This window comes from Triturus cristatus, chromosome 7, assembly GCF_964204655.1.
Source record: "Triturus cristatus chromosome 7, aTriCri1.1, whole genome shotgun sequence".
Taxonomy (NCBI): Eukaryota; Metazoa; Chordata; class Amphibia; order Caudata; family Salamandridae; genus Triturus; species Triturus cristatus.
In genome coordinates this window covers 1,857,039,616-1,857,054,005 of record NC_140590.1, presented here as the reverse complement: position 1 = coordinate 1,857,054,005, position 14,390 = coordinate 1,857,039,616, and the positions used below count along the sequence as shown (strand labels likewise).

General features: G+C 49.6%; 1 protein-coding gene across 5 annotated transcripts in view; it reads right to left on the bottom strand.

Moving 5' to 3' along the window:
- Positions 1 to 6,413: 6,413 nt before the first annotated feature.
- The window catches only part of LOC146813471 (uncharacterized), a 269,121-nt gene continuing 261,144 nt past the window's right edge, over positions 6,414 to 14,390 (bottom strand). For all 5 annotated transcript variants that reach the window (XM_085620247.1, XM_085620245.1, XM_085620244.1 and 2 more), the window contains exons 14-15: positions 11,028 to 11,162; positions 6,414 to 8,074 (exon numbers count right to left, since the gene is read on the bottom strand). In XM_085620247.1, the coding sequence (XP_085476373.1) occupies positions 7,800 to 8,074; positions 11,028 to 11,162 (410 nt within the window). In that variant the 3' untranslated portion in view covers positions 6,414 to 7,799. The remainder of the gene's footprint in view (positions 8,075 to 11,027; positions 11,163 to 14,390) is intronic.

Genomic DNA, 14,390 nt, shown 5'->3' with positions numbered 1-14,390 from the left:
GAGCATGCGATGTACCCACGCTACCTCATTCACATCCCATTCCGACTCTTGCCCTTGTTAACCTGGTGCAAAAGGCGTCTGTGGAACTTGGCATCATTCGGATGTATCAGGATGCAGAGATGGCGCCTTGTATTTCGCTCTCGGCACGCAACAGATTGTACCAAATGTTGCGTATTTTTTTCAAATACTTTTCAGGGGGGAGGACAACCCCTGGCGCCATATGCTGCACGTTTCCCGACTGTCTCTAGGGTTGGACAGCCCCCGAGGGCTCTCCGAGGTGCGACGCCTCGGGCTCCTCGCTTGTCTTGTCGTACCTCCACCTCGAGGTCTTTGTGATAAACAGGGGAGCGGCTTCTATGAGGGGCCCACACAAAACAGGGGTGATTCTGAAAGGGACGGTTTCCAATTAAGCTAGCAGTCTAGCAGAACAATTTCAAAACATTGTAGAACCTCACAAAGTGAGCACAACAACGCACGACATTGATAATGAGGCAGGAGGCTTAGGTAAACAAGTCGGATCACACAATGGACGCATCCTGCCTCGCGCTGCGTGGGTGCCATGTTTGCGCCGAAGGGGAGGGGCTGCGCGAGCGAGGATGGAGCGTGGAGGGGAAGCGCAAGACAGCAGAACCTGGAAAGGACATCCCGTCCAAAGCACGGTGCGGATCCCGATAGCAAAACAAGGAGATCAGGTGAGGGAGCAACGGCGGGACACCACCGCCTTTCTCCGAGGCAGAGAAGAACTGCCTCGGAGAAACGCAGCCTCGGTTTCGGATTCGGGGGCGTGTTTCTTTTTCTCTCCTCGTGCCATTGGCTGGAGGAGAGAAAAACACGCCCTGCGAAAAGCAACGAAAAAACACGCCCCCCGATCCGAAAAGGACGGGGCTTCAACGGAGTGACTGGACCTCTTCTCCAGTGGCTGGCCAGCATTTAAGAGGCCAGCCAATAGAGAACAGGAGAGAAGAGGGGCGGGTGCAAGCCCCTCTTCTCAAAGTCACTCAAAGTCATTAAATCTCGGAGCGAGACTGCGCAAGCGCAGCCTTCGCAGCCGAGACCTAAAAAGGGGGGACAACATCACCAGGTGGCACCAAGGCACCAGAAGGCGACAACAGCAGGCCAGAGCAGGAAAAGAGCAGAGCACCACTGTGAGGAACAAGTGCGCAAGCCAAAGCGAGAGCACCAGGTGGCAGTAAAGTACCAGAAGGTTAGAGCAGCAAAGCAAGAGCAAGAAAAGCGCAAGCACCACTCCGTTGAACCTCCTCGCAAGCCAAGGCGAGAGCCACCCCAGAGGCACAAGCATGTGAAAGCGCTGTGACTGAAAAAGAGAGGGACTGCAACTACCACCACAAGGGAAAAGGCCAGAAGCCCGGAACAGGGGAGCAACAGCAATCCACCCCCAAACTACACTGCCAAGGATGGCCACACCACCTGAAAGGAGTAGGTAGACAAAGGATAGGTAAACCATCCGCAGACGACCGTGCCAAGGAGGGCCATAACCCCCGAAAGGAGTAGGACAAAGGACAGGTAAAAGAACCCCCAACAAAGAGGACCGGGGGGGATCAGAAACCCCAACAGCAGAGGGAAAGAGCAAAAGAAGGCTCACACGCCAGAGAAAAACCATCCGGAGGGATGACTGACTGAAAGGAAACGAAGAAGACATCAACAGAAGAGAAGCCACCCAGAGGGAGGCGACTGCAGAAACCCAAGCAGAGGGGCTTCGCAGAACGGGGAGGAAGGACGGGTCGTGAAGGAATCTGCAGCTAGAATCGTCTCTACCAGATACATCGTTACCAAAGGTAAGTAACTTGTACATCTGATAGAGAATTCTAGCCGCAGATTACTTAACGTAGAATAGATACCCTAGCCATACCCAGAAGGGAGGAGGGCCTGCGAGCGAGAGTCCCCACCAGGAGAGACACTGGGCCCCGACAGGGGACAGGTCACAGGGACAAGAAGGGAAAGGCCAGGATAACCTAAGCCCAACCAAGGGAGACTGCCCAACACCCCGCAGGGGCTGACAGCGCCCAAAAAGCCTCAAGGAACCTCCTCAGACCCCAGGGGAGAGAGGTAGAACCGGAGGTAGGGCCCACTGAACAACACACACAGTGACAGAAAACAGTTGAACACACTGCAGCCGCTAGCGGCGGACAAGGCAGGGACGGAACCACCGCTGAATAGTGCACCCTGGACAAGCAAGACGCCAGCCGAAGGCGGAGGCCAGGAAGGGCCAGGACACGTCCCAAGGGAGGGGCCGGCACACGCTGACCCACAAACGAAGTGGAACCAGGAAGAAAGAAAGAAAGAAAGACTAAGGGCGGCCCAAGTCACCCACCAGCACAGAAAAAGCAGTGAATCCAGGCCCCCCCCCGGAACACCAAACAGAGGACCAGGTCGGACAGAAGGGCAAAACCGCTACAACGTGATGCCACCGACAGCAGGCCAGACCACGCTAGCGACACAGCGACCCAGGAGAAGGACTGACCGGGGCACAATGCAACTCCAAACAATCAGCAAGAAGATCGCACCTGCGATATACCGAGACGCCACGGAGAGCAGATGCCCGAAGGGCAACCACACCTCCCCAGCACACGATAAGCTATATAATAGCTATCATTACCCCCACATAGGGCATGTTACGTCCCAGAACATGGGAATACTCTTAGGAAAATGTTTCCGCAGCAGAGGACAAACAAAAAGACCAGCGGAGAAAACCGCAAGCGGCCAAGAAAGAATATACAGAAGGCCTAATCTCAGGGCCTACACGGCTCACAACAGCCAAACCACAAGTCAAAACAGGGCCAGACCAGCAGCCAACAGCACCAAGTCCTAACAAAAGGACCTGAAGGCACATGAACCACACTAAACACAGAACCGGTGCGACGCGCTATAAGGCCCCAGGAAAACAACGGAAGAACACCTCCCAAGACACAGACCGACACACATCACTGAGGAGGAGGAGGAGGAGGAGGAGGAGGAGGAGGAGGAGGAGGTGGAGTACGACAAAGCCCCGCAAGAAACCTCTTAATGGCAGAGTCCGCAGGGGCGTGAAACAAACGAGTGCCATCAAAAGGAAGGTCCACCAACCATTCCCTCAAGTTCTCCGGGAACCCACTATCCCTTAGCCAGGCATGTCGACGAAGGGCCACAGAGGAAGCCATGGTACGACCAAGCACGTCCGAAACGTCCAGAGCCGAGCGAAGAATAAAGGCCGCCAGCTCCCGGCCATCCAACACATGGTGCCGGAGATCAACAGAGGCACCCTCCTGAGAAGCGGCAGACATAAGGGACTCCTCCGAGTCCCACAAGCAAGAAGTGGCCCGTGCCAAAACACAAAGAGTGTTAAGGGCCTGCAAAGCCACGCTGGTGGAAGCGAAGATACTGTGTCCCCAAGAATCTAGCCAGCGGGCCTCCCGTGACAGGGGAGACAACACCGATGAGAGGGAGGGAAAAGCAGTCTGTAAAAGAGGACCTCTGCTAGAGGGGTGAAGGGAAAGACAGACCGGGTCATGCGGCGCAGGACGGTGACGGTGCAGAAGTGGCTGGGGTACCGGATCCCCCGTGGCGGGCTGCCCCAAACCCCCAAAAGAGATGTGTGGAGCGAAGCCTCAAAGGGAAGAAGCAGCTCCTGACCCCCATAACCGTGATGGAGGACCTCCAAAAGATGATCCGCGGGGAAATGGGCAGCTGGATCGCCCATGCGCAAGACTCCCACCGCTGTGGAAACAGCCCGAGCGAAGGCAGCACCGGCCTCCGTAGGGCCCAGTGGCAGGGAAAGCAGTTCCTCGGTGGGCGACGGCTGCAAACTAAGGTGGCTGTCCCCCAGGCCAACCGGAGGAAGGAAAAGCCAAGACCGGAAGGGAGGAGGGGGGTAGGGGGCGAGGAATGGGGAACCTGAGGCCCTTCTGGGGGAAGACTGCAGGAGCGGCGACGAGCCATTCTTGGAAGACACCGGGAAAACTCCATGACGCGGCGGCCCGTCTCCAGGGAAGATTAAACCAACTAGGAAAGGCCAAGACCGGAAAGGAGGAGGGGGGGGGGGGGGGGGGCGAGAAATGGGGAACCTGAGGCCCTTCCGGGGAAGACTGCGGGCACGGCGACGAGCCATCCTTGGAAGACGCCAGGAAAAACTCCACGACACGGCGGCCCGTCTCCGGGGGAAGATGAAACCAACAACCGCCAAACCTCTGGAGAAGAGGGGGCGTCCGAAGACGACTCAACGACCCAGCCCCGTAGAGTCCGCGACCGGCGTCAGGTCAACGTAGACCGGCGCCGAAGGGGATGCCGGAACGACCTCCGCCACAGGAGACCGGAGCGGGGTCGGGGCAGCTAAGGAACGGCGTCGAAAAGGTGTCGACTCGACCTCCGACGAAGCAGCCGCCTGCATGGAGGATCGAGGGGGGCCCGGGGACAAGCTCCGACCCCTAGCTGGCCCCTGCGGCGCAGCCAGGGCCAGCAGCTGCTGACGCCAGAGCGACGTCACCTCAGCCTCGGACAAGGCTGCCGTCTGCCCAGAGGACCGAGGAGGACTCGAGGGCATGCCCAGAGGACCGAGGAGGACTCGAGGGCATGCCCGAGGCCCGGCAACCTCCTGCGACACCACAGGGACCCCCGCGGGAGTTTGCGCCGAGGCAGTGGCACCCGGGTCCGAAGGAGGGAACCCAGAAGGGCCGCACCCAGACGGCCCCACATCCTCCGAACCTGGATCCGAACCCGTCGTCGCCGGGGCTGGAGCCGCCGGCGACGCCGCAGAAGACCCCGCACGCGGCAAGGGATCCGCAGACGTCCCAGGAAGAGAAGGAGGAGAATGAAGCATCAAAGAGGCTTGCAAGGCCGTCGCATAGGCCTCCATCTGGGCTCTGATCGCCCCTGCGCCGGGAAACGGCGGATAGGATGGCAACGCGCGGGGCCGCACCACCCGCGGAGAACCCACGCCCCCAACAGGCCGGGGACCGGGTCTTGGAGACAGACTGTGACACTTACCAACCGGTGAGCGACGCCCTTGTGGCCTGAGGGAAGGACAATGTCGGAGACGTATGCGGCGGTTCTTGAAGCCGTCCGCGGGGGACAGACGTCCGACCTGGACGTGCATGCCGAAAGGAGCTTCATCCGGTGCTCCTGCCGGGACTTCATCTGTTGACATGCTTCACAATCGATGGAGTTGTGGTGCTCCCCCAAACACCACATGCTGATGGGGTGAGGATCCGTCGCCGACATCTGGCGCACGCAAGACAAGCACGTCTTAAAGCCCGAAGGCATTCGCACACTGTTTCCAAGAAAAACGCTGAAAGCGGAAAGAGGAGGCCCGAAAACAGGCCAGGAACAGCTCTACGGGGTGGGGCTTATGTGACCTCGCTGATGTCACGCGGAGGACGTCGGGCGGAGTCGCGTGGTACAGCCCCCCGGTGCGCAGAGATGCTGGGCAAGAAAGTTTTTCGGGTCCAGTCTCACGCCTGGGGATAATTCTACGTTATGGAATCTGCGGCTAGTAGTCTCTATCAGATATGTTATTGCCAACTATACCTCCATAATCTGACAATTATATAGAATGTTGATTGACGCAAGAAAGGCTTCTTTGAAAGGGTTTGCACACTAGCATTGTATCTATGGCATTTTATTTTTGGACACTAAAAAAAGAGTAGTTTAAGCAATTCTTAGAAGACTGAGAAAGGCTCCATTTAAAAAGGAACTGCACAGTGGCACTTTATATATATATATATATATATATATATATATATATATATATATATTTTTTTTTTTTTATTATGACATTTTTACCTTAGAATTTTAAAATACGGGGTAGTGTAGGCAATTTTAACAAAAAATTCTAGACATTTTAATTAGTTTTACAAATAATGTAGCGTTGTGATTTGTGTGGAACTTCTGATTTCTAATATTAGAAATGGAACATCAACCGGAGATTGTTGGCATCCTTGTAATATTTACATATAAAGGAACTTTAGCAAAGGCACTTGAAATGAGGATCTGGAGAAAAAATCCTCAAAATGCTGCTTAACTATAGTGTAATTACTAAATTGAAATATAACATATCTTCGATATTATTTTATACTTTACAATGTTTTGAGGTGTCTATGCACAATTTAATGTTTTTATATATACTTCCCGTTTGTAATGATTTTTTATTAATCAACAATAAAGTATTGTCCTCTAGTACCTCAGGCCCTAGGTACCAGGGTACCATTTACTAGGGACTAACAGAGGGTGCTAAAGGTATTGCCAATTGGAGGAACAGTTGTACACTTTTTAGGGAAAGAGCACTAGTTTTGGGGACCTGGTTAGCCGGAGCCCAGTACACTTTAGTCAAAGTTGCATCAAATACCAGGAAAACAGAGAGGAAGAACTGCAACAAAAACCCAGTGTCCCACAGTAGGTCCATGAAAAGACAAAGCAGAATATTTAGCTCCATTGACAACATCTTATACAACTTTAATAAACATATTTATGGAAAAACATATTTGTGTTATTTGTCCTATGTATCCTTGTGCGCGTTCACGGTGTAACCATAGATAGCTTGCACAACATTAAGATAAACGATGCTAAAGGCAAAAAGGGCAACACGTGAAACTAACATTACATTATCTCGGGTCAGGATGTCTCAATGCACTCGATACTGCTCTCCCAAGCGAACCGCACATGCTCATCTTGGGGCTACACGTGTGCAAATCTTGTCGTTGGTCTCAAGTTACTATTTATCTCTGTCAAACACAACTCGTTCAATGTCTTGGTTTCACCTCCTGTGATTTCATGATCTGGTATATGAGGAAAACACCTGCAGTAACCAGACTCTCTTGGGTTCTGTCTGTTGCTCAAGAGTTTGATTTCTTTACTATCTGCGTTTTCTGTAGAATGACCCTTTACTTGGCTTCTCCTAAGATGAGCAACACCAACCCAATGTCTGCATCTATTGCACTTCTTCCCTCCTTTGCCACGGGGCGCTGAGTAATAAGCCAATCAGTGAAAGATTCGTCCCTGCGGTTAATGACCATGCTGCAGTGTTGGGCGGCGGTGGTGCTTTCCTTCATATGGACCTTTACAATTATTGGGTTTTGTTAGAGCAACTCGTGATAAACTTGTGGACCTCAGCTGTCCAATGGGTGCGCTTTCCTTCTATAATTATTCTTAACGATCTTGGTGAATGTTGCGATTTGCAGAGAATCTGGTGGCGAAAGAGGTTTGTTTCTGGTTTCACATCCACTTCCTCTGCCTCTATCTCAGGCGAATCCTTGAATTGGGTTCTGTCCTCCCTCTCGCGTGTTCTCTGATGCTCCCTTACCTCTTGCCGTCCTGGAAGTATTCCCAGCCAGGGTCCATCCTCCAGACGGGGCCTCTTTTTTATACAAAGAGTGATAGGACTAAAATTACTCTGAGGATCTGCTTGTGTACAGTACAGCTTCTTTCTTGAGTTTGTATGGAGTCTGGGCATCACAACTGGTCTTCTCGAGCCATTGCATACCTTCACAGATTTATTCCAGTTTTTTGATTGTCCCCTGATATTGATTATCACGGTGTCTCCCACGGAGATCCAATACCTGTATTCACCTACCAAGCGTGTGACATACTGCTTGACTAATATATCACAATGTGAGGTCACCACCATGTTATACACTGGATGTGGAATCCCCCAAATGTCTTGTGTTCTGCGTTTCTGCTTGGTTTGAGGCTGCAAACTCCCTAGAGCTGAAATAATTAAGTTACACAGGGCCTAATAGCTTCTTCTTTTCATATAGCAGTTGCTACATACATTTCGTGACACATTTAATAATAATCCTAGTTGATGATATTCAGAATGTTGGCTTCGGAAGGATGAAAGGCATATAGTTTCGTCGCTTTATGGCATGTGATTTCTTGTGGTGAAAAAGACGGAACTTTCGATCGAAGGTATCTCCGCATACAGTGCACTTGTGAAGTGGCAGATTTTTATGCACGGCTTCATGTTTATGATAGGGAGTGAAGTGATCGAAGACTCTTCCGCATACAGAACAGGTATAAGGCGCAGGCCCCACTTGGTTATGTGCAGAATACTTCATCTTTCTTGACCCTTCTGGCTTGAAATTACCTGTTGGAGCAGAAGTAAAAGAACACAATTAACTTTTTAAAAGCAGAATTTTGTTGTTAACATTATTCCCACAGCACGGAGGCGATGTTATTATGATGTCCGTGTTTTCTACTGCAAAGCACAGAGCAGCAGGGCAGATCCTGACCGTACCTGCTTCTGGGAACAAGACCGGATGGGCCCACATGCGCTGCTAAATAGCACACAGCAAATGTTTATGTGGAAAGGACAAATAAGTTAAAGCGAAGGACACAAGCACAGTCTGACAGAATATCAGGAATTGCAAAAGAGGTTTCACACAATCTTTGACCTTCGAATGACAAGACATGATTGGCCCCTTGCCTGATCCTTGGCTACTCATTGGCCCCCTTGCTGCTGCTGAGGGGCTGCACGAAGGCAAGAAGTGACATTACAGAACATAAACAGGCTCCTCCAGACACAAAGAGGAGACACAAGCACCCGCCGAGCTGCTGCAGCTACCCCCAGAGACTCCTAATTGACATTCATGGGAGATAAGATGGGCTGATGGTAAATATATGTCAATATCTTCTAAAGGCTACTCGTGGTAAATCTAGAAGAAAGAAATGACTTGAAATGGTCAAACGACTTGATATGAAATCTATTCAACCGGTAAAGAACCTGCAGGTTAAAGTCTGTCAAAAGAAAAAGTTACTTCTTGTTATCCCTCTTGCTGGTGGATACCCTGTCCACACCAGTCGCACCCCCCTCCTGGATCCTGCAGACGGTCAAAGGCCACATTCAAAGGTTCCAGTTTAGCCTTGTGCGCTACACTGCCACAATGGAAGTCACCATTTTCTGGTCAGCCTTTTACTCCCCATAGCCGCTTTAAGCAGGTGCCGGCGGGGTGGAAGGCATTACGGAATTGGCGCAAATTAGATGCCACCAGTCTGAGGGACGCTCTGAATAGGACCTCAGTTTCTAGACCTTTGTCCAAGGACCCGGACCTAGAACTTGAAGCACTCTCTCATCGGCTGCGGATAGCCATTGATGAAGTTACTCCTACCCTGAGATAAGGATCATGCATGGCTCAAAAGGGGTCCCATGGTATACGTACGAGCTCAGAGGGGAAAAACAAGCTCTTAGTCAATCTGAGCGTTCAATCCCTCGACTCAGAAGCCAAGGAGATATTTATGGTTTAAATCTTTTTATTGAAATTTCCGACAAACACGAATATAATCAGAAGCATTCAGGAGCTTGTTTCTGAGAGGATAGTGTAGGTGTGGCTACCCACCCCTGCCTATGGTATGTTGGTTAACTGAAAAGCTGGGTCTTCAACTTCTAACGGAATTCAAGAAGCGAGGAGGAGGCTCGGATGTGGAGAGGGAGGTCATTCTACGTTTTAGGAACGATCTGAGAGAACACCCTCCTGATCTGGTTCTGTGTACGCGTAGGATGGTTGTGAGTAAGAGTCCTGCTGAGTGGAGATCTTGAATATTAGCTACTGCCGTGGACACGTCCACCCCTCGCCTCCCCCATGACCCCATGTATGAAATGTGCCACAACGCTCGTTAATTTGTGCTGGTACCCTATAATCTGCCACAACACACCTGGGTAGAGCCTTTCCGTTACCTTAATTTGCCACCATTACCCTTGCCCCTAAGTGAACTGTTTCATTCTACACCTGGTACAGCCCTGCACACCCTTCTAAACTGCTGTCTTGCACCTGTACCTAGTGGAAAATCCTTGCAAGTAAATGGTCATCCCTTACTACGACATGGCTATTCCCATACACCTGACTGCGAGGCACCCCCAGTCATGCATATCTAACCAATGGGCACCTTTCTGAAGACTTCTCCACGCCTCTAAAATACTCTTGTCAGCCACTGCATTGTGTGCAAAGCACATCTCTGGTCCTGAACTATGGCACCTATATCTTTGCCCTACAAAATACACCACACTTCACTGTTTATCAACATTCCAATACAATTCCTCTCTAGTCAACCCCAGTAGTATCATTGGAATACAAACACAAGGAGCGATGCGATTCCCTGTGTGTTGAGTGGCTAAGACCTCATATCCCTCATGCTACTTTTTATATAAGTATAAATTATTTTAGGCAGAGTCCTACATACATTTACGTCCACAGTGTTTAAATTTTCACTTTTGTTCACCTTGTCATTGTCACTTCACTGGAAAACAGCATGGAAATGCTTTTTTCCCTTTCACAAACGGCCAGATGTACAAAGCCCTTTAGCATTTCTTAACGGCTGAATCGCAATTTCGACCCGTTAAGAAATGCTAAATGACCTTTTCATGTGTACAAAGGCTGAAATCGGTCACAATATGCGATGTCTACCTGGTAGAAATCACAAATTGCAACAGCGATTTAGGAATCGCATAGAGATAACCTATTTGCGATTCTTAAAGCACATGTACAAAGAATTTCCAAAATGCTAATTGGGCATTTAGGAAATGCTATCACCATCGACTCAGAGTTCGATGGTAACCATGTGCAAAATAAAAAAATTCATAAAATAAATTCATATTTTAATGTGACGTGAATCGCACATATGCCCCTATGGCATATGTGCACTTACATGTGCACCTCAAATTTAGAGGTGCCTCCAGGGGGGCCTTAAGGTCAGAGGCACCCTTGGGTTAGGATTTCCAAAACTGCAATTACGTATTAGGAAATTGCAATTTAGGGAATGCAAAACTAACCGTACATATGGGCCCTCAGGAACAAATTATTTTAGATTTCGTAATAACGAATTCCTAATAGCGATTCCTTCTCTGTAGGATTCACTATCAGGGAATCGCAGGGTATACATACCAATTCGCATTTCCTGAATAGCAATTTCTTGAGAATAGCTATTTAGGAAATGCAAAAAAGGAACCTTCGTACATCTGGGCCACAGTCATTAAAAAGCAAGGGGGGCCTCCATCAAGTGCATTACAATACAATGATCACACGTTCTTTCCATTCCTCACTCACCTGGGTCCTGAGCCATGCTCGCCTTTCTTTTTGCCACTTTTTCTCTTTTCTTGGCCAACCGGTGGTCCGCGGGCTGCAGTTCTTTTTCTTCTTCTTCATCTCTTAACGTAAAGACAGCAGTGATCATAGGAATTCCTGTTGTTAAAGAAAACAAAGTGTGTAATGTTCGCGGGCATCACAGTACACGTGGTTGTCCATCTTGACGGCAAGCTTCAATGCTAGTGATTTATTTCTTCAGTTTGGGAGGATGTACGGGGTGAGCTGCCTGTAGAGGTGGATTGTTTAAGTTTCTTCCCTCTTAGACCAGGATCTGACAGGCATACTGTCAAAGGACATGTGAGGAATTTTCGACCCATCTGTGCCTGCGTGGACTCTGTAAAGATGGCTTGGGGTGAGGGACGTCAACGGCGGCCGGTCTAGAGGATATGCGGACTGGTCAATGTTCGGAGTGCTCCCTGAATGGCTGGAGAGAATGGAGTTGCCGAAAGTCACTCAAGGTGAGTTTACTTAAACTGGTTGTTGGTTGCAGTTGTGGTGGTCTAGTGCTATGACAGATGATGTTAATGTGATGATCAGGTTAGCAGGGGCCGTCTGTGGGGAGATGAGGGAGGCTGAACTCCATCTCGGCGCATACGTACAAGTCAGGCAGGGCAGAATTACTGGTTGGAATTCTACTCCACCTGATCTCAACTCGGCCATAGTTCCCTCACTTGGTTTTCCCAGGCGCAGGAATACCAGACCCTATATTACCATCCAGAAAACACGGCTGATAATATTACTTGAGGCTTTGGCTGAAACAGCAGTCACGTCTTTGTCTCTGTCCCTGCTGTGCTGAGATTTGTTTGGGGGTAAGCAGGGAGCATGTAAGGTTACTCTCATGCGTGCGCGCCTTCCCCTTCCCTGTATGCTTTCAGTTCCCTTCCTCCCCACCAGCCCAGCACTTGCCCAAAGCTCACATTTTCCACCTACTCAAAACAGGAGGTAAACGCAACTGTTAATCCTAGTGAAACAGGGAAGCAGATTTGCATCCAGTGAAACCAGATCTGTGGTTATTCCTCCTCTGGAGGATTAATTCAGAACTGCATGGTCACATTATTTTGCATACAGATTTGCACCCCGCTGGAACTGTGCGACTTCTAACCTGGCCATCAAGAGGTGAGTTTGGAAGCAGGAAAGAGTTGGTGGTTAAAAAGGCAGTAAGCGAACATAAGTTACTGTTATTGTTACCTACTTGCCCGTTGTTGCTTGCCCCCCTTCTCCCTCCCACGTCATTGCTTGCTCAGTCTTTATTGCTCCCCCCTCCGTCCTCCCGCGTGGTTTCTTACACAAAGTCATGTTACCTCGAACATTAATCGTTATACCAAGGATCTCTGGGGCTGTATTTCGTTAAAGTTTCCATTCTGTGTTTGTCTCGGTGCGATGCGTGCTGGTCAGTGCAGGCTGTATTCAGTATGGTCATTAATGACTTCGAAACCCCACTTGCCGGTGCAGTGTATGGAGTGCACCTACAATATTCAAACCTACTTTCGACCAAAGAATTTCTTGGGAATTGAGGATGTTAAACACCGACCCATGTCAAGCATTCTCCGGAAGAATGATCCTTTAGGTTACGATGGCAATGCCTGGTCCCACTTGCACCCTTGCAAGCACAATGCTCATGCCACATCACCTTGCCAACCTGCTAGCCTTTTCGGTGCAGGCCTGGATGAACTGAGCTCTTTTTGCATGGAATTGAGTCTACGTATACATCGGCAGTAGGTAAGATTGGCCTTTGGTGGCTGCTACTGCAATGTGAGACAAAAGCTGCAAGAACCATTAAAAAATAAAATGAAGGAAGAGAGGATGCAAAGTGAAGGTTTTGCAGATCAGGATGTGATGAGCACTAGTATGCGAACCTTAGGGTGACAGCAGGAAGTAAAAAAAAAAAAAAGTCAACTGTACAGGCAGTCAATGGCTTGGATAATTTGTGTAGATGTTTTTGTCTAGGAGGATGTAAAAGAAGGAGTTGCTGTGGTGACAAACCCAAAACACACAAGATGATGGACGTAATGTTGCACATTGGCAAAACATTCACCCCAGTCACAGATCTGGGTTTAATCCATCGTTAATTTGCTCACCACGCCTCCCCAGTTCAGACATGGCCATATGCAAATCAGCCTTGACCCTGTGCCTCATGGGAACAGTCCAGCCCGAACTGCCAAGCCATGTCTTCCCTGGACCGGAATCAAGCATCCTAGGACCGGTTTCAGGGATTCACCACTCTTCAGCCAGGATAGCGTGACTCCAGTGGCGTAGTGAGCACGGGACCCACATCTCCATGCCACTGTAATCAAGCTATCCTGGCTGAAGAGGGGTGAAACCCTGAAACCGGTCCTAGGATGCTTGATTCCGGTCCAGGGAAGACATGGCTTGGCAGTTCAGGCTGGACTGTTCCCATTGGGCACAGGGTCAAGACTGATTTGCATATGGCTGGGTTCAAACTGGAATGGCATGGTGAGCAAAAAAACGATGGATTTTGGCCCAGATCTCTGTACTTGGGTGAATGTATGACATTGTTCTGCATTCTGTCCATCAATAGTTCTTTTTGCATTTGTGGTGACAAACCCAACACTCATTAATCTTACATGATGGAGTGTGAAGGCACCTTGTGAGGGTCACAGAAGGCAGGCTTGTAAACGTAATAAATCTATTCAGGTCTTCGGATGTTATCTAAACAGGCTTGCAATTGACATGTTTATGTGTCCTCGAAAGCCAGGGAAATATACCAAATATTGACCTTTTCTTTTTCTGTCTCTTTAAACATCTTGTTCTGTTGACATTCGCAACAAAGGGCCGAGTTATAAAGCAAAGGAAAAGACCTGAACTCCAGCCTTTGGGTTTGGGCCTTTTTGTAATTTTGTTGGCCGTAGAACAGCACTGGGCATTTCCTTTCACCATATTCTCATTTTTAGGTCACAGGGAAGTGAAAACAGAGATGTTTCCTTGCATACAAAACAAGCATTGGCCAATGTTATAGCCGGCAGCCATGTTGCACCGCAGCAGTACTGTACTACATGGCTAAAAAACATTCACAAAGCTATTAGACCTCACATGGGGAAGACCTATTGGCTTTGCCAGTGCTCCCACATCAGATGACAAAAAACAGTCATCAATCATACCCTTCTGAGGTCTGAGCCGCGGAGACGAGGGCTGAGCGGGGCCTCCTTGAATGGTGCCCGAGGGCCCAGAGCTGCGTAGCCAGGGTACACTCTGAAGCTGTGGAGCAGCTACTGACCAATGGATGCCGTGTGGACCCTGCAGTGTCACAGAGCTGGATAGACCAAAAGCACTAGCAGACTTTGCACAAAGCTCCAGAGGAAAGCA